General features: G+C 40.0%; 1 protein-coding gene across 1 annotated transcript in view; it reads left to right on the forward strand.

The window, feature by feature from the left end:
- Window positions 1-10,181: 10,181 nt before the first annotated feature.
- sema3c (sema domain, immunoglobulin domain (Ig), short basic domain, secreted, (semaphorin) 3C) overlaps window positions 10,182-24,842 on the forward strand; it is a 40,119-nt gene continuing 25,458 nt past the window's right edge. The window contains exons 1-2 of the mRNA XM_066723808.1: window positions 10,182-10,391; window positions 13,572-13,716. Coding sequence (XP_066579905.1) covers window positions 13,587-13,716 — 130 coding nt within the window. The 5' untranslated portion in view covers window positions 10,182-10,391; window positions 13,572-13,586. The remainder of the gene's footprint in view (window positions 10,392-13,571; window positions 13,717-24,842) is intronic.

Raw genomic sequence — 24,842 nt, forward strand, 5'->3', positions numbered from 1 at the left:
CCTTCAAGGTGGTGATTTTAATAACACTGACCTACATGCTTAACCTTTCCAGATCTCATCTACTCTGCACTGTCTACTGATCTCTCCATTTCAGGGCCACCAGAATCTACCGCACTCTCCACCTCATCTTCTGCTAAGAATCTCGGAGTCACCCTTGACCCCGTCGCTGACCACCTTTCAGCATCTGCTAAAGACACATCTATCTCCTGGGCTTCTCAGCTTGCTATTATGCACTTTATTTTACTTTGCTTCCCTATGCTCCGGCGTACTTATGTATTGTTAGCACTTCTATTGTTTCACTGTGACTTCTCCCATGCCCCCCTGGTCCCTCTAGCACATACCCAGGACTTAACTGTATTTGTCTGCACTTGTTACTGCATTGCACTATGATGTGACCTTATTGTAGTTGGTACTGACTGTATTAGTGCACTACACCTCTTGTGTAAACTGTAGGTGCCCTGGATAAGAGTGTCTGCTAAGAAATAAGTAAGTATTATAATACATCGTTGTGAGAGTACAGACATGCCATTGCAGAGCATCACGTATTTTTCCATCTGCATGAATCACAGAATACTCTTGTTTCAAGCGAAGGGTGTGAATACCAGATGATGGAATCGCAGGGAAATCTGAACACAAATCTGAGTGTGTGATTCACAATTAAATCAAATGAAGAAAAGCTATTAGTTATTAGTTATTTAAGGAGATAATACGAATATTGTGTGTTTACTGAACTTAATGTATTACATTTAAATGAAATCCAAACCAATGTCGCCCACAATGTGTGTTAGATGTATCCACCTAGGGCAGAACTCTGGCTACCGTCTAGAAATGCTGCATCGTCAGTCTGGCTGACTGTAGGATATATTATAATCATACCATCCCAGGGAATCTTACAGTACTCTAAACCCTGGAAATTAGAAAATCAAAAACAGATCCTGTTGTTTAGCTCGAGGGGTGAATGTAGGGGGTGGTCGACCTTGTTCCAGAATAGCTCCACTGTATGACTTTAATACCTCGGATGGTATGCTGTGGTACTAAAAGAAGAAAGCTATTATTAGTACACACACACACACACACACACACACACACATATATATATTTATTAACATAGCAACCAAATTAGCAAGATTGACTGAATGGCCTCCTGTCATTTGTAACCTTTCTCAAGTTATCATATTCTTTTACCCTGATATGTTTGTCAGAATATCTCCACAGCTACAGGGTACTTGAGTTTCACTGTTATAACGCTGTTCACTTTTCCTTAACCAGGTGAACACTAAACAACAATACGAATGATCCTATTTTGAAGTTATCGGCTTTACTCTGCCACTCCTGAGCGCATGACAAAAACAGGTTAACACAACCTTCTAAGTACATAACATGCTTTAGAAAAACAATTATAATATTAACGATGGCATCAATTATTGTGCTAAATCCTTGTTTTAACAGGACTCATCCCATGTAAAATGAGCTTCTTATGGTGATGTAATTCCCGTGGGACTTGGCGGAGGTTTCAAACCCCCTGCGTCTGTGTTTTAATGATAATAGTGGGTTTGTTGCTCTGTTGGGGCTGTGTAGTTCTGGCACTAAGAGGTGTGTCTGAGTTGACCGTTTGAATGCAAGCAGGGGTGTAAACGCACGCAACACCACATGGTATAATTGCTCTACTTCCAGACGTGTTCAGAAAGGGCTGCTATTGGCCAAGATCCGACGCTGAGCTGCTGTCTTTGCTCCTGCTAATCTTTTTAATTTGTAAAGATCTCGGGGGAAAATAATTGCATCACACAAAGGAGTTAAATAATGATCAACAAAGAGAGCAAATCCTTCTAACAAAATCTAATACTAGAAAAAAAGCCTGGTTTTGTCTATACTGGTTAAACAGGCCTGTTTGATGTCAATAAGATAAAGTTTAAAGATCATGCAGTGTTTTTGCCTCAACCCCCTTAATACGGAAATGGATTCTTAGTAATTACAATAGAAGTACTCTTTAATTTGAGTCATCAAAGAACTAAATCGGGCTGCTTCAACTGAAATGCTAGAGGCGAATTAACCCGAGACTCATAAGTTAGACTGGTGAATGTATTTCATTCACTTAAAGTTTGCACAGACATATTCATAAATAACAAAGCAATTTATGTTCGAAAGGTTAGACGTGAAGTTATTAAGAGCAGCTCAGATGTTTAGTCACTTTGACAGCACTCACATATTCTATTATCAATTTAATTAAATTTCAATGACGTACATCTGGATGAGTAAAACTCAATAAGCACATCTTCAGCAGGGGAGCAAGGAACATAAAGTTGAAAGAAAAATGTAATTGAGACCAATTCTGTTATTTTAGACAGAAGAGGTTTATCTTATCAGGTAGCATTTGTATTTATAACTAAGCAGCACATTATATAGAGTGCTGTAAATAACACTTTGAGTACTTTTTAATGATTGATATTAACTTGAGAAGATGCTACAAATGCCTTTATAAACAAAACAAAATTCCAGTACTAACAGGTGTCGGCTTCCCTTGGGTTATAACTTAATGGCTATAGGGTCACTAGGCCAAGCTTTAGGATTGCTTTCTCTAGTAATTGACCTGAATGGATTAGCAGTCAACACCTATATTGAGCGGTGAAATACAGTACAGCGTGAAAGGCTTTTGAACGCTTGAATAGCTTCAGTTGATGTGTAATAGTTTTGTGAAATCATTTTTGGGGAAGAATGTAAAAAGTCAACACATTAGTCTCCGTTTCTAGGGGTTCAGAAATGTGACTCCCCACACTACGAGTATCCCATTGTAACTCAGGTTAGTTTTATGACTTGTGATGTGTTTGCTATATATGGCTAGGCATATGTTTTTTAAATCACTTTCCATTATGCACATTCTTAAAATCTTGGAATAGAAGATTGCCCTATATGGCTTGGCATTTACGCTGAAAGCAAGAAAAGTACAACATCAGTTGCATCCGACTGTCGAGCTTTTGTACTGTTACTCACCCCCCCCCAACACTAGATTTCTCTCCTTCATTTGCATCCTGTTATTAGCATTCACATTATTCACTTTCCATCATTATTGTGAGCCTTTCATGACAAAGTGCAAAGAGAAGCCACAAGTATTTGGATGTTTAATTTACACCGATATAAAAGGATATGCAAATGAGTGCAGCTGCTTGAGTCGAGAGTTTATGTTATTTAAACAACACACCTCAATGAAGAGGTTTTCATCCGTATGTACATTTGCATCTTGTACTGTAAAACGAATACTCGAGTACACAAAGAGAAATTATGATTTTGATACGCAATCTTCTGAAATTAACTTGTGGGCCTTTGCTATGCATCGAACCCAAAACCCACTGAGATAGAGCAGGCGGCCTATAAGTATAATACGTTCCTGCAGCTTTGGCATAACAGACATTCTTTAAGCATTTAATTTCATTGAAAGACCAAGAAGCTGCTTTAAGGCTCTGGTAAAATAAACACTCGGAAATAACTGTATATTATTTCCCTGCACGTGTTTGAATTGCTGCTCCATAAGGTAATAGCCAAAGACAGTGTGAAAGCCAGGTCACAACAGGGACTTTAGAGACCTCCATTTGTTTGAATCACTTCTATGGAATGAAGTTAAAAAAAAAAGGAAAATGACTCAACCTGTCTTTGAATCCGGAAAGCGATAACTTTGCCCCAACATATTCTGCATGCTGGTGCAACGTGGTGCTCACCAAAACAGTCATGAAAGAATCGAGAGACTATTTGACCACATATATATTGGCCAGGAGACAACTTTCCAATTCTTCTTCAGACGACCCACTGCCATGTACACATTGTGAAATCTGAATACACTCATTTAGAGAATCCTACAACTACATTGTGAGGTCCTGCAGGAACAACAACAATACTAAAATCAAACACCCATATCAAAAGAAATGAAATAAATACAGAAGCCAAACACTGAAGAGCAGAGGACGGGAGGATAATATGAAACCCAGAGGGGCTGGTGAGTTTTATAACTGAAATTGCAGAAACCAGTGCAAGGGGGCGTTTTCTTCTAACAAAGTGTTGTGTTACTTGAAATATTGAGGAACTCAGTTTAATGTTACAGTGGGGGAAAAAAGTATTTGATCCCCTGCTGATTTTGTACGTTTGCCCACTGACAAAGAAATGATCAGTCTATAATGTTAATGGTAGGTGTATTTTAATAGTGAGAGACAGAATAACAACAAACAAATCCAGAAAAACGCATTTCAAAAAAGTTATAAATTGATTTGCATGTTAATGAGGGAAATAAGTATTTGATCCCCTATCAATCAGCAAGATTTCTGGCTCCCAGGTGTCTTTTATGCAGGTAACGAGCTGAGATTAGGAGCACTCTCTTAAAGGGAGTGCTCCTAATCTCAGCTCGTTACCTGTATAAAAGACACCTGTCCACAGAAGCAATCAATCAATCAGATTCCAAACTCTCCATCATGGCCAAGACCAAAGAGCTGTCCAGGGATGTCAGGGACAAGATTGTAGACCTACACAAGGCTGGAATGGGCTACAAGACCATCGCCAAGCAGCTTGGTGAGAAGGTGACAACAGTTGATGCGATTATTCTCAAATGGAAGAAACACAAAATAACTGTCAATCTCCCACGGTCTGGGGCTCCATGCAAGATCTCACCTCGTGGAGTTTCAATGATCATGAGAACGGTGCGGAATCAGCCCAGAACTACACGGGAGGATCTTGTTAATGATCTCAAGGCAGCTGAGACCATAGTCACCAAGAAAACAATTGGTAACACACTACGTCGTGAAGGACTGAAATCCTGCAGCGCCCGCAAGGTCCCCCTGCTCAAGAAAGCACATGTACAGGCCCGTCTGAAGTTTGCCAATGAACATCTGAATGATTCAGAGGAGAACTGGGTGAAAGTGTTGTGGTCAGATGAGACCAAAATCGAGCTCTTTGGCATCAACTCAACTCACCGTGTTTGGAGGAGGAGGAATGACCCCAAGAACACCATCCCCAACGTCAAACATGGAGGTGGAAACATTATGCTTTGGGGGTGTTTTTCTGCTAAGGGGACAGGACAACTGCACCGCATCAAAGGGACGATGGACGGGGCCATGTACCGTCAAATCTTGGGTGAGAACCTCCTTCCCTCAGCCAGGGCATTGAAAATGGGTCGTGGATGGGTATTCCAGCATGACAATGACCCAAGACACACAGCCAAGGCAACAAAGGAGTGGCTCAAGAAGAAGCACATTAAGGTCCTGGAGTGGCCTAGCCAGTCTCCAGACCTTAATCCCATAGAAAATCTGTGGAGGGAGCTGAAGGTTCGAGTTGCCAAACGACAGCCTCGAAACCTTAATGACTTGGAGAGGATCTGCAAAGAGGAGTGGGACAAAATCCCTCCTGAGATGTGTGCAAACCTGGTGGCCGACTACAAGAAACGTCTGACCTCTGTGATTGCCAACAAGGGTTTTGCCACCAAGTACTAAGTCGAAGGGGTCAAATACTTATTTCCCTCATTAACATGCAAATCAATTTATAACTTTTTTGAAATGCATTTTTCTGGATTTTTTTGTGGTTATTCTGTCTCTCACTGTTAAAATACACCTACCATTAAAATTATAGACTGATCATTTCTTTGTCAGTGGGCAAACGAACAAAATCAGCAGGGGATCAAATGCTTTTTTCCCCCACTGTATGTTCTTTAACCAAATTAAGCTTTTGTAAGTTACTTATTTTCTGGGATCTGATTAGATAAGATCCCACTTTGGCATCACTTGAAAGCTGGTGAAATAGATATTGATATACACTCACCTAAAGGATTATTAGGAACACCATACTAATACTGTGTTTGACCCCCTTTCGCCTTCAGAACTGCCTTAATTCTACGTGGCATTGATTCAACAAGGTGCTGAAAGCATTCTTTAGAAATGTTGGCCCATATTGATAGGATAGCATTTTGCAGTTGATGGAGATTTGTGGGATGCACATCCAGGGCACAAAGCTCTCATTCCACCACATCCCAAAGATGCTCTATTGGGTTGAGATCTGGTGACTGTGGGGGCCAGTTTAGCACAGTGAACTCATTGTCATGTTCAAGAAACCAATTTGAAATGATTCGACCTTTGTGACATGGTGCATTATCCTGCTGGAAGTAGCCATCAGAGGATGGGTACATGGTGGTCATAAAGGGATGGACATGGTCAGAAACAATGCTCAGGTAGGCCGTGGCATTTAAACGATGCCCAATTGGCACTAAGGGGCCTAAAGTGTGCCAAGAAAACATCCCCCACACCATTACACCACCACCACCAGCCTGCACAGTGGTAACAAGGCATGATGGATCCATGTTCTCATTCTGTTTACGCCAAATTCTGACTCTACCATCTGAATGTCTCAACAGAAATCGAGACTCATCAGACCAGGCAACATTTTTCCAGTCTTCAACTGTCCAATTTTGGTGAGCTTGTGCAAATTGTAGCCTCTTTTTCCTATTTGTAGTGGAGATGAGTGGTACCCGGTGGGGTCTTCTGCTGTTGTAGCCCATCCGCCTCAAGGTTGTACATGTTGTGGCTTCACAAATGCTTTGCTGCATACCTCGGTTGTAACGAGTGGTTATTTCAGTCAAAGTTGCTCTTCTATCAGCTTGAATCAGTCGGCCCATTCTCCTCTGACCTCTAGCATCAACAAGGCATTTTCGCCCACAGGACTGCCGCATACTGGATGTTTTTCCCTTTTCACACCATTCTTTGTAAACCCTAGAAATGGTTGTGCGTGAAAATCCCAGTAACTGAGCAGATTGTGAAATACTCAGACCGGCCCGTCTGGCACCAACAACCATGCCACGCTCAAAATTGCTTAAATCACCTTTCTTTCCCATTCAGACATTCAGTTTGGAGTTCAGGAGATTGTCTTGACCAGGACCACACCCCTAAATGCATTGAAGCAACTGCCATGTGATTGGTTGGTTAGATAATTGCATTAATGAGAAATTGAACAGGTGTTCCTAATAATCCTTTAGGTGAGTGTATGTCCCGTCTGCAATTTTCTAAATATGAACAAGAACTGTGTATGTTTTATTGGTTAGTCCTCATAACAGTGGAATTGTTGCAGAAAGGGCTCTCAAAAAAGTGGTGCGACATCAGCTACAGGGATTCAGATAGAGCAACAATTCCCACTATCACCCATAGACAAAATATTTAGTTAGGTTTAAACACGTGCCAACAGCGAAAGCGGACAGTGTGAGTGCAGCCAAGAGAAGTGTTATTCAGACGTGCAGCTTGCAGATAGCCTTCAGGTATGCAAGCGAAAGCAAACAAAATCTGACTGGAGCCGTTACTTTTTATTTGTGAAAAAACAGGTTTTTCTTCACAACATACAACTCATTTATAATAACGTATGACATCATACGAGAAAACAAAATGTAAATATTTCTACTATCGTTTATAATACAATTGGCCTTGGGTGAAGATATCTGACAAAAGAATAAATAATGAATCATAGTGTGAACCAAGGAAAACAGGCCAGCCCTGTCAGAAGACTGTCACACAATGCTTTACTGGCATGCAGACCGATATTTTGATTGTGATGAAGTACAGAATATGTGTTACTAATTTACTTCATAATTTAGCCCAGTACTATACCCTAGAGTTGTGTTTAAAGCGGTGTGGGTTAATAGCCAGGATTCTTATCATTTTATACAGACAGATATCAGTCTTAAGACACACAAAGGCATGTTAACTTTCAAGCTATTTCAAAGAAAAACTGGGAAACCAAGACCCTCCAGCAATAATGCCCAACAGAGGGTGACAGACAAAAAAGCAACAGGGTAAGAGAGAACATTAGGCTGAGACCAAATCAAATCTGTAGCATATTGCAGTTAAAGTAATTATTAGAAGTCACTTCCTACTAAACGCAAGAGGGTACAAGTCTGTAATTTGCAATCTATGGATGGGTCATAGCTGGTCTAATATAATATATATATACACTCAACTAAAGGATTATTAGGAACACCATACTAATACTGTGTTTGACCCCCTTTCGCCTTCAGAACTGCCTTAATTCTACGTGGCATTGATTCAACAAGGTGCTGAAAGCATTCTTTAGAAATGTTGGCCCATATTGATAGGATAGCATCTTGCAGTTGATGGAGATTTGTGGGATGCACATCCAGGGCACGAAGCTCCCGTTCCACCACATCCCAAAGATGCTCTATTGGGTTGAGATCTTGTGACTGTGGGGGCCAGTTTAGTACAGTGAACTCATTGTCATGTTCAAGAAACCAATTTGAAATGATTCAACCTTTGTGACATGGTGCATTATCCTGCTGGAAGTAGCCATCAGAGGATGGGTACATGGTGGTCATAAAGGGATGGACATGGTCAGAAACAATGCTCAGGTAGGCCGTGGCATTTAAACGATGCCCAATTGGCACTAAGGGGCCTAAAGTGTGCCAAGAAAACATCCCCCACACCATTACACCACCACCACCAGCCTGCACAGTGGTAACAAGGCATGATGGATCCATGTTCTCATTCTGTTTACGCCAAATTCTGACTCTACCATCTGAATGTCTCAACAGAAATCGAGACTCATCAGACCAGGCAACATTTTTCCAGTCTTCAACTGTCCAATTTTGGTGAGCTTGTGCAAATTGTAGCCTCTTTTTCCTATTTGTAGTGGAGATGAGTGGTACCCGGTGGGGTCTTCTGCTGTTGTAGCCCATCTGCCTCAAGGTTGTACGTGTTGTGGCTTCACAAATGCTTTGCTGCATACCTCGGTTGTAACGAGTGGTTATTTCAGTCAAAGTTGCTCTTCTATCAGCTTGAATCAGTCGGCCCATTCTCCTCTGACCTCTAGCATTAACAAGGCATTTTCGCCCACAGGACTGCCGCATACTGGATGTTTTTCCCTTTTCACACCATTCTTTGTAAACCCTAGAAATGGTTGTGTGTGAAAATCCCAGTAACTGAGCAGATTGTGAAATACTCAGACCGGCCCGTCTGGCACCAACAACCATGCCACGCTCAAAATTGCTTAAATCACCTTTCTTTCCCATTCAGACATTCAGTTTGCATGATTTTGATATACAAGAGCGATAATAAATCACCTACATTCTGTTGCTTTAGAAGGCTGTGTAATCTTTTGCGTATTATTCTGGTAAAACGACAGAAAAATACTAAATAAAACCACACAACCTTCCCCAGGGACAAGAAAGCAGGTCTTGTAGATGATTTTAATGCTCCCTGTTCCACTTAACACCTTTACACTTTGTGTGACACATCAAGGCCTTGTATGAATACCAGTGGCAGCTAGAAACAATACACCGTGCAGTTTCCTCGCTGCAGTCTTTTACAGGCATGCGTTTGTTCCTGGACAAAAGGAACAATTTCCTTTGTCATCTGTAGCACATTTTACAACCCATTAAAACATCTAAGTCCCACACAAAATCTGACATTTTGATGGCCAATCCGTAAATCAGTTGCTCTGGGAGAAAAAGGGATTAATCATTTCCCTATGCCCTAGCATTGTGCTCCTTCCCCACAACTGATGTTATATGACTGCTGTTGAAGCCTTAATAATCATGCAAATGGCTTCAAACACTTACTGGGTGAATAAGCATATTTGTTTCAAATCTGAATTGGCAGTCTGATTGCAGAGCCTACGTGTGAGCAGGCATTATCATATTAAAAGCCACAGATGAGCAGTTATTATCCTTGAATAGCATCTCACATATTACAGTGTATTACTTTAAATGCATTCAGTATATCCTGCATTGCAAATGTGTTTTATATTGATCTGTTTGATCCGACAACACGTGTTAAAACGATGCTTTTTATATTTGAACATGTAAAGTTCTATGTGTGTGTGTGTGTGTGTGTGTGTGTGTGACAGCCAGAGAGATGACACACAGTAAAACAATGACTCATTTCAATTGCAGTCTGAATCTGAGATGTGTGCTTACCTGCAAAGCCAAGAAACTAAAAACATACAAAAAGAAGAAAATAAAAAACTTTAATTGAGAAAGAAACAAAAAAAAAACTTCCCAAAACTCTTGAAATAGGTGTGTGTGGTGTTATATATACCAGTGTCTGTGGTGCATCCTGTGTGTTAGGCCCGGGATATCTGTGTGCTGTCTCATTAGCAGGGGCTGAGCGCAAGCGGTGCAGGGAGTGTAATAGGAGCCGCAGAGACCTCCCCTCCGCATGTCAGTCCCTGCGCTGCCGCAGAAAGCACGGCTGGACGCGGAGCGGCGGGCTGTGTCTGTCTGCGCTTCCCAGCAACTTTCTGGGATCAGTGAGCTGGAGTGAGAGCTGAAGGGATAACAGATCTGGGGACCTTTAGGATCTGATCCGCAGGACAGAGCAATTCAGTTTTCACACCCCGAGGAGGAGGTCGACTCATCTGTAAGGGTGAGTCCGTGGTTTTAGCTGGTTTGGTGTCCGGGTTGATAGAGATGAGTTTTGCTCGGCTGGAAGTCAGAGGTTTGTGCAGTTTAACAGGTGCAGATGCATTTGCGCGTCTTCTGAGAAACTGGAGACACTTCTGCTTGAATACAGATACAGTGGTGGATTTTGACAGTTTAGAGACTAGGTAATAATAATAATAATAATAATAATAATAATAATAATAATAATAATAATAATTATTATTATTATTATTATTATTATTATTATTATTATAACACATGTTCAGTATTCTGTAGTTTTTCAAAATACTTTTCCCACAGTTGCTTGAGGTCTGTAGTTTATATAAGGAAAGACTCTCCCCTAAAATATATTGTGTACCCAGAGATTTAGACCATGGCATCTCAACCACAGTGGACGTGCGCTCATATTCTCTATATCTAAATATTATTATGTATGATATAAACCTTTACTTTGTGTTTATGATTCTGTGAAGATATATATATATATATATATATATATATATATATTATATATAACATATATATCTTATCTAAATACGTTAGTGGCTATTTTAATTTGCTGTTCTAGTCATCCAATAATGTATTCAACATTTTCATTAATAATAATAATATTACATGTAATATTTTAATATATTGGTAGACAGCTTACATCTCTCTAAATTGTGTAGCTTCTTGAAATTGTACTCTGAATCCATCCAGTTAATAAAACAACTTTATTAAACAAAATGCACACTAGCTAAACAATCATTACAATGTTTACTAATAACATGTTGTTAAACACTGATGTATTTCTAAATAATTAAGCCTGGTCAATTTCAAATGGTTTTACCTCATTCTAGATCCCTTCCCTAACAAGACAATGACATTTCTGGCCGAGTCCCAGACCTCCTAACATGTCCCATATGGGATAAATCTGATCCAATGTTTAAATATTAAGCTTTGCAATTAAGAGGATGTGATCAATGTGGATACAGAAGGCTTTGAGTACAGAGGGGTGGGGAGTATGGAGGAGAAATGTAGGTCTGTGGATTGTATTACTTACTGCCTCACCTCAGCACAACCTGGAAACTGTTATGAATATTTGGGAGACATAACTTTGAAATATATTCTTCTTCTATATGTTTAATTTATTACTGAATTTATGTTATTATTATGGGTGTTTCATGCTTCTCTGCTTATCTAACTAGATATATACACACGTATATGTACAATTAGGTCCATAAATATCTAGACAGTGACACAATTGTCATCATTTTGTCTCTGTACGCCACCACAATGGATTTGAAAGGAAACAATGTGCTTTAAGTGTAGACTTTCATCTTTTATTTGAAGTTAGTTGCATCCAAATTGGGTGAACGAGTAGGAATTACACCCATTTTTATAGGTGGTCCCCCCAATTTTAGGGGCTCAAAAGTATTTGGACAAACTAACATAATCATGAATTAAATTGTGAGTTTCAATACTTGGTGGAAAATCCTTTGCAGTCAATGACTGCCTGAAGTCTGGAACCCATAGACATCAGCAGATGCTGGGTTTCTTCCCTGGTGATGCTCTGCCAGGCCTGTACTGCAGCTGTCTTTAGTCCCTGCTTGTTCTTGGGGCATTTTGCCGTCAGCAAGTGAAATGCTGCTCAATAGGACTCAGATGATGATGACAATTGTGTCACTGTCCAAATATTTATGGACCTAATTGTATATATGTGAGAGAGAGAGAGAGAGAGAGTGAAATAGATAGTGCTATAGTGAATGTACTTGTAACATGCAGATAGAGAAGTTAGTAGATTATCAAGTTTACAAATTCAGACTGTCTGATCCCCGAGAGCCCGTCTTCCCCAGGAATAGATCTTAATAGATAAACTTGTGCTCATAAGCCATATTGTCTACGTTTTCCAAATGAAACCACATGCAAAATAACAGACCATATCGTGGCAACTTTTCAAAAACAACAGGACTGGACAGTGATGTGGAGTACAGCTACAAATTGGAAACATTTTGGAAAACAACCAGCATAGGCCTAATAAAATATGAATGTATTCAATTCCAATCCACAATTTTTTCTCATCACCAGCCTCATGATTCCTGTAGATTGAATTAGCATAATAAATGTCTTCACTGATGTGCTTTCATTAAATTAAGTGTATAAATGAATACATCCAAAGACTATCAGTGCATTTCTTACCCTTTTCTCCTGATCAGTGAGGTAATCAAGAGTAAAATGAATACTGTAGTGGAATCGCCTTTCTATCGCTTTCTCCACTTACATGTGACACATTAAGCCGTACCTGGGTAATACCACAGGCAAGCCGTTATAAAAGTGCATGTAGGCGTGTGTTTGTGTCAATGTGTGTGTGTGTGTGTGTGTAGAATTACCTTTGTTGCCCCTTTGCAGGAGAAAAATAAACTTTAGAGAAAAATGAAAAACACTGTCCGCAGTAAACATTTGCCTAAATGGAGACATCCCCCCGACACTTGCCGTGGGCCATTGCTGGAATTACTTTATGTTTTGTTGCATTTCTGACATTGCCACCTGACCTCGAGCCAAAGCCATCGAGTGCCCAGGGCCGTGACAGAGGGCATCACCCAGGACCATTCACTATTGTCCAGTGCTTGTTTTTGTCAGCAGTATATTCTGTCATTGATATTTAATTACAACAGTATGATTTCCAAATAGTTACTGAAATTCCTGGAACTTGACGATGATTGTATGATTATTTCTGTTGTTGTTTTGGTGTCAAGTGCCTCAGTTCTTCCTCTCTGACCACATATATTGGACAATATGTCTATTACGATCTTCTCCTCGACGTGATTTTCTCATATTGAGGCGGTGAAACTCTAAACCTCTTCCCCTGTCGCTGGAGGTCAGTGAGCAGCACTAGGGGAATGTGGGGTCTCGGCACAGTTTGCCTGTGCTGTTGAAAGTAATGAAATCAGCATTTGATGGAAAACTAATTGAACACATCTACGCCGTCTAGGGCAAGAGTGCAAGATGAAAACTCTTGCAGGGACGTGCCAGAGCCGTGCAATAAAAATCTGGTTCTGCAAAGTTTGAAACACATCGCAGAGCGTGCTTGACAATAAACATAAACCTTTTTTTTTACACCACAGCCATTCGTAAATTAAAAAGACTGAATATCTCTGTGCCCTTCTCTCCCTTTCTCCCGAAGGAGTTGGAGGAGTGGATGCTGCTGCAAAATCCAGGAGTCATGGCAGGGCTTGCGTTGTTTCAGGTGATGGTCCCAGCCCTGGTTCTCTCCAGCTGCGTCTTGTGCTTCACCCAGCCCATGCCAAGAATCTATTTGACGTTTGAAGGTAAAATGAAGTTCACTTCCTGTTTATGTGTGGGAGTATTATTATGTCAATTATTTTTGTGTTACATATGTTCTATGGGCTTGTTCAGATTTGCTTTTGCCCCGCTTCTTATTCTTCACATCCTGTTGCTCCTTCTGGTACACAGGGCTCCTACTATTTCCATCCAACATGTCCTGTCTTGGGCAGATCCGTTCAGCTGGTGGCTCTATCAAGTTATTTATTTATTTATTGGCAACATTGATGGCTCTTTTGAATGTATAATGGATTAGGTCATTCATTAATACATTGAGTGCACTGTGTTGGAGCTTAATTGGTTGCAGTTTTGTCACTAGTATTTTTATGATGAACATAAAACCACTATCATATATTTCCAAACAAAACAGCTGAATTGGGGTTTGGATGCAATGAAACTGAATACATTGCTCTACTTCTTATGACATGGATTGTTTCCAACAGTTTGTTTCAAATAAGTTTGTAATGTTAAGCGGTATTGTGGTATTTTATACAATCTACATTTGGCAGTTTTAGTCAAAGGAGGTCCTGCCTACTGCCCTAACTTTTTTTCCCCCTTTTTATTACAAACACCCCACTGTTCTTTAAATAACCTGTATTACACACGTTGGTCTTCTGGTGTGTTCTTAACAAGTATTCAGCTCATAAACCTGTACGCCTGCCAAAAAATGCTGCTATACCTTTCTGGGACTGAATACTCTTTAGGAAGTCTTGTCACCATTAAATTTTAATTCCCAAATTAATATTGAAGTTGCTGTGCCTCTTGCACATTACCTTCTGGGCATTGTAGAAGTGAAATAATGGATGTGGGCCCGTTCTTGTTCTTTTTGTTAAAAAAACAACATCAAAAAGTGCATGAAGTATTAATAAAGCATCCATTTGGAGAGGGTTTAAAGCCACATTTCCCACATATGTGTTTAGGAAAAAAAACACTTTCAACACTGCTATTGCTTTCCAGAGCACAGTTTGAACATTAATTTGGCTTCCTTGAAAACAAAGAAAATGAATTAGTCTGAAGTTCAAAATAAATTCCTGTTTGTTTGTTTTGAGAAGGCGAGATCTTTTTTTTTTTATTTCTGACTTTGGCCCAGACCAAATCTAGCTTCAACCCACACGCCAAAGGATAATTAAAAAACAGCACTTGATGATGGGTTTGCATTGGCAAGAAGGAAGCTGCCAACAAGTAAGTTGTGATTGGTGTTTGGCGGTTCCCAGTTTTTCACTTGGCCTGGTCTTTCCCTTATAAAAGGTTGTCGGTGATGACTCAATTAAAATCGAATGTGACTTATGTTTCAAAGAACGATGTGACTGATTTCAGATACATCCCTCCATGGATGGGTACAAATTGGTTTGCATTAGCAAATGAGTTTGTACAAGGAAATCATCAGATTTGTATGTTTTTGCAGCTAAGGAGTTCATGTGTGCAATCAGACATGCTTGTTATATGACACGTTTATATTATGCTGCACAGCTGTGCAAAGAAAACGCAAGGGTGCCAGTTTGTGGAAAGACTGCAATGCAAAGATCTGCTGTAGATTAAGCTGGGGAAATCAATTAATAGGGTTAGAAACGGAACTGCAACATTTACTCTTCCATATAAAATATTTTAATGTGATTAACATATTTTAAATGGCTGGATGCTTAAATTGCAATGGAGTTATTTAAAAAATTTAAGTGCCATACACTATTTAACTGTTAAACAGCACATCAAGCATGCATATTTACTTTGTTTTATGTGTGGTTTTCCATGCGTGCTGCATAATAACCCAGATAAAAGAATATTGTAACAATTGGTATTTTGTAGCTCCATGTTTCACAACAGTAGATACAGAGTATTAATGCACCATCAGAGTTGTACTCTAAGTAGTCTGGGCCCAAATGAGTGTACTAGAGATAGTCCTTAGGTTATGAAAGTGTATAGCCATATAGCTGGGATATCAAGGCCTTTTCGTATCAAACAGGTCAGTGGACATGGTTTATTAATCGAATGCCAGTGCAGAAAGACTCTCTTTCCTACCTTAAGCATTTTGGGTCCAAATGGGAACTCATCTGCCTGATTAATATTGAATCTGGTTTCATGTCAAGGGAAGGATGAAGCTGTTTGTTATCTGCTGTGTAATTTGTATTGTTTTGTGTAATATCTGTTTAAAAAGGCCGATGTTTTGCAGTAAAACAACAGTTGGTGGCCAATGATATTTTTATTCAATTTACAGATGGTTGCACTTTCTGGTATTTTTCACATCTGTTATATTATTAATATCAGTTACTCGGTGTGTTGCCACCTTCCACCGACATTCTTTCTAATTTTTTTTGTCTTCTTTAATGTGTAATAATAGAAACCGTCGTAATGCATACAACACGCAATAATAAACGTTCCTGTAAAAGTATTAGTATCACATTGAGCTCAATAAACGGACACCGCCAGAGTTTAGAGTTTACTGAAGCCACATCTGGTTAGAGTTTATTTGAATTGAAGTTTTATAAGTGTGAACTATCCCCTCATGCTGAATCTTGGTAATCTTAGCTTGTGACAAATGTTCCTTAAACTTAACTTAAACTATGAGATATCATTAAAAACAAATTCAAACTGACATTGGTAGCTAAATGTAGATGCTTTCTTTCCTGCATTACAAAACAATGCATTAACCATTCTGCTCAAAGACAAATTAAAAAATAAATACAGTCAGAGACCTCTCAGCAGCTTCAATCCGAATGCACATCTTAAATGAGACTTAACTGAATTTCCTAAATTAAATTGAGAGTAATTATCGGGCTACTGCATAATGGTGCAGAAGGTGATGATGCATCTACACTGTCCTGCATTGTCAAAGTATTCCTGCAATACACAAAGATACGAAGGTCTAAGATATTAGTCTATTAGCTTCCACGCTTTACTACGGCCCATATATAAACATGCTACTATGGCTACTAAGTAACCATTTCTTAATCTGAGTATCCCAAACCAAAGCACAGCTGGAATAATAGAGAAAAGTGCAGCTATCTATTGTGTTATACTCCTTGTAAAATCAACACAACTCCTTTTACTCTGCATTCGTAAAAACATTTTATGAGGCTTTTAGCTACTGAATTGAAAGGGAATGACGAAGTAACATCTCAAATGAGCATTGGACTTGGTCTTTGTAGTTGTTATTCTTTTCTCTGTATTTTCACAGACGTAGCAAGTGTTTGGAATCACTTTTGAACAAGGGCTCTCCCACAGTCTGTATACAGTGGCAGAAACTCAGCTGAATCATCTTAAATCAAACACGAAATGTGTTATCACTCACAATTGAAAAGCCTTAGATCATTAGAGAGTCTGTTTCACTCTCCTACATTTTTAAGATACCGAAAAAGTCTTTAATAAGGTACATAACATTATATATTAAAAATGTTTTTACTCACCATTAAATATTTGCTCTACAGTTCTGCTTGCTTCTTGCCAAGTAATTAAATGGAGAACTGCCATGTGGTTACAGCACAGTATAATTTCAAAATGGATGCTTCCTGGTCTAAATTAAATTAGAGGTAATTAAATAATCAATATGCATTGTTTACCATCTATTCAGTTTATGCTATTATCTATTTATATCACTGAAATCCGCAACCTATAATTTTAAGCTAATAAAGGCATGAAGGAACCCAATTATCCTGAGAAAAATAATGTCCCTTTAGCAGAACAAGCTTTATCAATGTGTATATTTCCTTGATATTTGTGGATGCATCTTAAAGGAGTGATGCAAAAGCAAAACAGTGTTATTCACGTCTGTTTTGTACAATATTTATTCAAACCACAGCTCCGAATGCATTAAAATAAGATTGTTCCAGACCAAAGGGATAAGTACACTTGACCTTAAATATAGATAATACTGCATTCTGGAAAGGTAAAGGGTAGGAGGTGATTAATTGATTCTAAGTGAAAGGGAGGCGTTGGGGGTTGACTCACACATGACTAAATGACACTAATTAGTGTAGTTTGTGAAATGTTTTTGTTTAACAGGTGCAATGCTTCCAATCTGTAAAAATGTTGTTATGAAACTATGACAAAGATATTGCTCACTGTTGAATAAGATAAGTTATTTCTATGTGTAGTGCGTGTCAGACTTCACCCAGAGTCGAACCCTCTCTCGCGTTCAAGGGAAAGGGAAAGTCTAAGCCACATGGCCTCATTGCATTGTCATTTTTTTTTACTGTTTTCTTGATGGCAAGCTCAGCGCAGCAGATTTAAATAAACACAACGTTCTGCGTCTAGTAAAAACACATTGAGATAAAAGTGCAGACATCTCCTTGACTGGAGACAAATGTTTAATCAACAACATTGCATGTCCTGCTAAATCATTCAAGACCAATCGAAAGCTACAGTGAGTTCGGGTGCCTCGGTCAGCCAGCGTTTGCTCCAAAAAACATGGTCTGGATAAAACCCTTTTAAGTCTTCCGATTTCTTTGAAAGCTTTTGGTCTAATAACATTAGATTGTAATCACATTAATAACCTTACATATTTACAGTGAAACCTCTAGGATCAATTTAGTGCAAGAGAAATGTAGCCAAAGTACATTTTCTGGATGCTTTATAGTATAATTGGCTTACAGATTATAAATTGGTTGGCCAGGCAAATGTGACATCTCTTTAAAATAATTTGTTCAGCCTTTATCAAACAAACAAGTCAGCCTGTAACCTAAATAGAGTTTAATATAACTCAGGTATGTTGTAGTTTACATGACACAATGAGACTTATTATATAGGCACCCCTAGCTTATAGATATTGCACAATGTGTTTTAGTATTTCCAGGAAAATCGACACAATTCTGTATTAAGGTCAGCTTTTTCCCTACACCAAAGCATGCTATGCCCCTACAATAACCCACTGTAGTCAGGCCTTCTGTAATATTAAGTCATTTACTAAAGAATGTATTTTTATTTATTCATGTTTATCCCTGGATTATAGTTGCCAGAAGTTTTCATATGATTTGAGTTTGCTTTGCACACCCCTGCTGGCACCGGCTGACAAAGTGCCCTTTCTCTAGTTGTCTACATCTAGAAATAAAATGACAATATATTTCTGTTTACTGTCCTTCCAGTATTGAATGATTTATTTTCATTGCTAGTGATACATCTATAGTATTTACATAAAGGCCAAGAATAAACCAAAACTTCAATCCACCTGTCAATCACTAATTAAACACTCAATAGTGCGTTTGCGTCAGGTTTAGGAAAACTATCCCACACAAAGAGGCAGTATCGAGTATTGCAACTGTGATGGTAGGAGAGTGAAAAGTTTTGATTTAATCCGGGACTGTGCTGAAAAATGTCCTTGCTGAGGAAGGGCTTATGCATTCTGCCAGCCGAATCACATTACTGAGTATAAATCTAATTATTTTCCGCTCAGAAATCCTTGTTATTACAGTCTGTATTGAAACTGTATTGAGGATGATTTAAATACCAGGTCGAAGCTGCATGACTAATTTGGAAACAAATAATCTTGAGGAATAGTAAAAAAAAAAACTTTCCACTTTACAAGCCAACACTTTGGTCATGGTAGATTTTTGACATTTTACATTGTTGCAGATAAATTCATTTTGTACAGTTACATACATTAACAATAACTTGCGAATAACAAATTCCTACTTAAAATTGATTAACTTTTCCAGTTTGTTTTCAGCTGCTTGAGCGTGTGAAATCTAGACAAAAATGTATTGAAACTGTAATTTTCCCCGAACTACCATAAATTCTGTGCCAGGGATCACTCTATCAAGGGATTACTACCCATCTCTATACACAATCATTTATTGAAATATTGTCATTCTTTTAAATAAATAAAAATGTGTCTGGACTAAAAAGTAAATTGCTCAATACATACAATTTAAGATTTCTGTGAGATCTCTGATAAAATTCTTCACACAATACAGAAGTAAAAACACATATGATGGCATTTTTCCTCCTTGAATAATAACATTGCATATATATTAATATAATCATTCTGCATACCTCTTTCTCTAGACATGATTCAGTAAAATGTGAAATTGTACCATAAACAGTGAAACAAACAGCCCTTTAGGAATGTGAATTTATCTCTAACGGCTAAAGAAAATAAAACGTTGATGAAACGCAGCCTCACCTTTCATCTTTGTCATAACAGTTTAGTAGGAAAGTAATAGGGTTCGATGTGTAATTGAAGTGACCCGTTGTGGTTTTACAACAATACTTGAAAGCAGACATGAAAGCAGAATCAAAGATTTATATGAGCCCCAGAATTCAAACGGTTTTCAGAATTGCCAACCATGTGTTTATATTTTTCATGAACAGAACGGCTTGCACCAGCTGAACCGCGTAAGACATAATGTTGTGCTTGTGCTCATCGGGTGACCTCTAGGCTCCCCAACTCAACCACAACTGTGCAATAGCGTTCAAAGCCAATGACACCGTGACATGGTTGGGAGACCTTTCTATGGATATGGCACAACCATAATGGGCACCTTCAAAACACACTTGAAATGAGGCATTCATCTCTAGCTGTGCACAGGAAAACAAACCTTTCAGCACCTCCCTGTAGATTAGATAAGAGAAAACAAATGCGTTCTTGTACTTCTTTTGACAGACTTGACATTTTGTGGGGGGTTGCATGAAAAGGTACCATTGTGAAGTATTTATTTTATTTAATTAAACACTGCAGACACTTTCTCCTCTTGGGCTGACCGTAAGTCATGTCATCTGAAAGCATAAATACACAAATAAATGTGTTCATGTCAAGAGCATCATATTTACAGAACCGCATCTAAAGGACAATTTGAATACAGCAGTTAGACACCATCATGGCACAGGCAGTGTAAAACACCAGTGAGAGTAAAGGTCACAGAAGGCCTCTCATACTGGGCCACATGATCTTTACACTGGTCCAATTAGCACAGGGAATACGGAGCACAATTTGATTGAAAGGATCAGGGAAGTGCTTGTTCAGTGCCACTGCTCTCAAGTTTCGTCTTGCTTATCAGTCAATGCATCTCTGAGATTAAGCCATTCAGCTTGCATACCTGTTTTTTTGTTTTATTTTTGCTCCCTCCTTCCCGGTAGGCGAGGCACGATAGGAAAAACCATTAGACAGCTTCTTTGCTTCCCCCGTCAGCCAACTTCGCGAGTCATCTTTGGGTGGTCCTTGAAGCCTCGGCCAGGAGCCAAACAAGCTCAGTACAAATGTAATCTCTAAATAGTCTGGCAGGTTCATCTGACAGGACCGAATTATGGCTTGACAACCAGTAATCACGGCGTTTCTTTATCAAATAGAAAGTTGTCAGGAATCCAGCATTTATTGATGAGTTAATGATCTGCAAAATAAAACATGAATTGAAATACTCTCATGTGGAAACCTAGACAATATATTTTAAAGTTAGTCTGCATAGTAGTCTGTACTATATTTACCACTCCAGTTTAAGCTGAAAACGAATATTTTAAGTCTTTATTATATACCTGTTCGGATAATATCAAAGCGAAACACACCAACCAGGCTCTTAAATATTTATTTGTGATGCTCTGTCTGAGCCCACGCTGCAGTTCCCCCTGACGACGGGGGTACGGACTTACTCATGCGAGAGAAGGCTTGTCTCATTTGCATCCTCTTAATGTATTCATGCTGCCCTTTTTCAGATGTGCCCAGAAGAGCAGTTGCAGTGAATCAAAGCCTAAAAAGAGCCGGGACGTTTGCGGCAAGTGCAGGGTCCTTTGCCAGGCTTTACGTGCCCGGTCACTTGCTTGTACGATTGCAGATCACACAATACTCAGAAAAAGTTGCTGTTTGTCTTCTGTACACGTCCAACCTGCGGGGGTGACATGATTCTAACTTTTGCTCCCTTCCTATAAGAGATTGGGGTCTTTTTCCTGTGATCTTAATAACTGCCAGGTTCTCAGCAGAGGCACGGCTTCTGGAGAAGGTATCTGGTGCTTATCGGGTCATGACATGTGCACATAGTGTCATCTCCTCAGCAGCTGCCCGTGGAGAGGGCTGGGTGTCAACACTTTGCTGTGATATCATCCTAGTAGCCTCCGGCCTGAAGGACAGCCTGCAGCTGAGACGCCTGGCACCGCGTCGATGAACTTGATCCGGCTGCGGCTGAGACTGGAGCGAACAGCAGTGTTGCTCATGAATACTGCCCAGTTTCCAGTGGCTGTTAGTCGGTTTCATGACCCTGTAATCTGATACAGTTCTGTAATATGATCAGTTTGGGTCACCGAAAATCCCCTGTGTTGTTTACCTCAAGATGAGAGATGCAGTTACTGTAACGGATCTTTAATCTGGAAAAAAAATAATGCATTAAGTTTTATTTAACTTCCAAATACTTGGAATTTAACTGAGCAAATCTGTTCTGCAGCTGAACTGAGTCATTCTCTGCAATTTTATGGCTACAAGGTTGCATATTTCTACTATTACGGTTTCAGTTTTTTTTAAAGTTATTTATATATTTGCTGGAGCAGTGTTGGTATAGTTGTAAGGATCAACGCCACATATTTTGGATGCAATTCATTAATTTACCCTTGAAAGGAACATTTTCATTTCTCAGAAAAAAAAGCCTTTTCTTCTTGAATGCTGCTGATGTGTTTTTTAGAGCTATTGTATTTGATTGGCTGTGTATATATATCAAAATCATTTAAAAGTAAAAAAGCAATAGGTTGAGAATGCAACCCCGGTTATCTGAAAAAGGAAGCACTGCCCAAGGGGGAGGGGTTTCTGAGCACTTCCGTAGGAACCCGATCGAAATGTCACTCTATCAAAGCTGCCATTGACCCCTGCGCTCGTCACTCAGAACAGGTCCCTTCCCACTTCCTGTTCTCGTTAGCGCAGGTTCGTCCTGTTTTGCCAGGAGCCAGGACTCCCACGCGACCTTGCAACCGATCGTTATCTTTCAAGTCGGAAGCACTGCCCAAGGGGGAGGGTTACTGTATAACAAAACCGTTGCAAGGGAGGAGGCAGTGAGCTGATAAGGGAGCCTGCCCCAAGGTGTACCGCTAGGGGACCTCGGCAACACAATTCCAGACATGGGCCACAGAGGCACCATAGGGCCACACCTGGGCCGTCCAGGAGCGAGACTGGGAACTATCTGCAATCAGCATATAAAAAGCGGGGCTACAGAGGTAAACTCTTTACACCCTCTGCTTACAAAAGCAAGGCCATCAGCTGGGAACAGCGGCAGTGAGCTCCAGTCTACACAAGGTAGCGACAGGCTGAAGGGGGAACAGCAAACTCGAACGCTCGGCCCTCGTTGGCGAAGCAGAGGAACTTCCTGTGTACCAGTGCAATAATGAACCAGTCGCTGAGCCTGATGGCCTGGGACATTGTGTGCAGGTTGAGCGCGCTGAACCGCGGAGGGGTCACTTTGCAAATTGCTTGCTTCTCCAGGAGAACGTCGATTTTGATGCAAAGTGTCCCACACTGCAACGGGCCCCTCACTCACCTGGGCCTGAAACTACAGGGAGCTGTTATAGTTTGGAGTTGCTATGAGGTGTACAGGAATTTCGCAGGGTCGATGCGCAGGAGGGGAAGGGGGCGGAGGTCCACCAGCCATCCTTCTGACACATGCCATGCCGTACCGCCGGGGGCCACGACATAAGGCCATTCAAAGATCAGCAGGGGGACGGGACTGCTGCCTGGGCTGCTGTCCGGGAGCCGAGGTCGGGAGACGTCGAGCTCCTGAAGGCCGCCTGCGAGGCTGGGCCGAGGGTGTAACAGGGTAAACGTTGGCTCACTGCAGGGACTGTTCCCTCTCCTGGGGAGTGCGCAGCATCTCCTCCATGGAGGGGCCGAAAGTAAAGCCCGGCGATGTGGGCACATCTATGAGGTGGGTCCTGTCTGTGACAGGCACCCGTCTTGCCTATGACAGCCAGAGCTGGCGACGCGCCGCCTCAATTGCTGCCAAGGAGCATCCAGTTGCCCTTGTGCTGTGACACATCACATTGACCAGTGCTTCCAACATGAAAGATAACAAATTATTTGCATTTGACATATTTAATCAAGAAAAGCCTTCATAAGTAATAACTTTAACCCCTGAATAAACCTAATAAAGGAATTAGATGTACTTCTTTTTGTTTAAATTAGCTTGACATATGGGTTTTGTTCTCTCCAGCCTTAGAGGTGTTCCTTCACAGCACTAGGATTATTCAAAATCCCATCTCAAGTCTTTCATTTGGTGAAACCCCTGTATAACCTTTCTTTCCTGGTTAAACGGAGACCTGAAGCACCAGCTTTGTGTGGCTGGTGTTTGTACAGATATGTTCTTAACACCGGGGGTCTCCACGCTGTGCCCCCGCACTCTATCTGTACAGTGTGCCTATTTTAAATACCAAAACCCCCTCCGGTTTTTAATAATAAAAAGGAAACGGCATGTTTTGAACATCGGTGTCGAGTTTTTGCTTCTTTTTTTTGTCCTGGTCCCCCGAGCACCGAATGTGAGGTACTTCAAAGACGCTGTTCGTTCCAGTCTTTGGGAGCAGTCACCTGTGACGGCTAACAAGGGTTTGAAGGCACATGTGGAGCTCTCATCCATGGATGACTGGCTACAATTAAAGTCAGCAGAGGCGTCCTGCTGCAAGACACGCTGTGAAATACAGTGTCAGGCGTCTTGTGTAAATAATGTAGGAAGTCAGGCACTCTGGGGGCCTCAGCCCAGCTTTCTTGTTTACTTAAGGTTTTAATGAGGTCAGAAATCATTGTCTGAATTAGAAAAGTAAAACATTAAAAATAAACCAAAGAAAAGAACAATATGCTGTATTTGATTTGATATCTCATCTCTGATTTTCTAAAGTAAAAAGTGTGAGGCTGAATTTATTTTACATACAGCATTAACTTAGTTTAATTGAATCCCTTAAAAAAATATTTATTTTAAAATGATGATGATTACTCAGTCTGCAGTCATAAAATAAATACTTATGTTGCAGACTTGAAGTAGAAATTATGTAGAAAACACGTGCACTTTTGCTTTTGAAAAAAAAAGAAAAAATGATTTGGATGTATTGAGGTGCTATCTTGAATACATCATCTGGTATAAATTATACTGGCTGCTAGTTTCATTGGGCAGTATCTTCTTCTACAATGACAGTGATTTTGCCTCAGACTTATATTAAAACATTCCCT

This window comes from Amia ocellicauda, chromosome 15 (genome assembly GCF_036373705.1).
Source record: "Amia ocellicauda isolate fAmiCal2 chromosome 15, fAmiCal2.hap1, whole genome shotgun sequence".
In the NCBI taxonomy this organism is placed as follows: domain Eukaryota; kingdom Metazoa; phylum Chordata; class Actinopteri; order Amiiformes; family Amiidae; genus Amia; species Amia ocellicauda.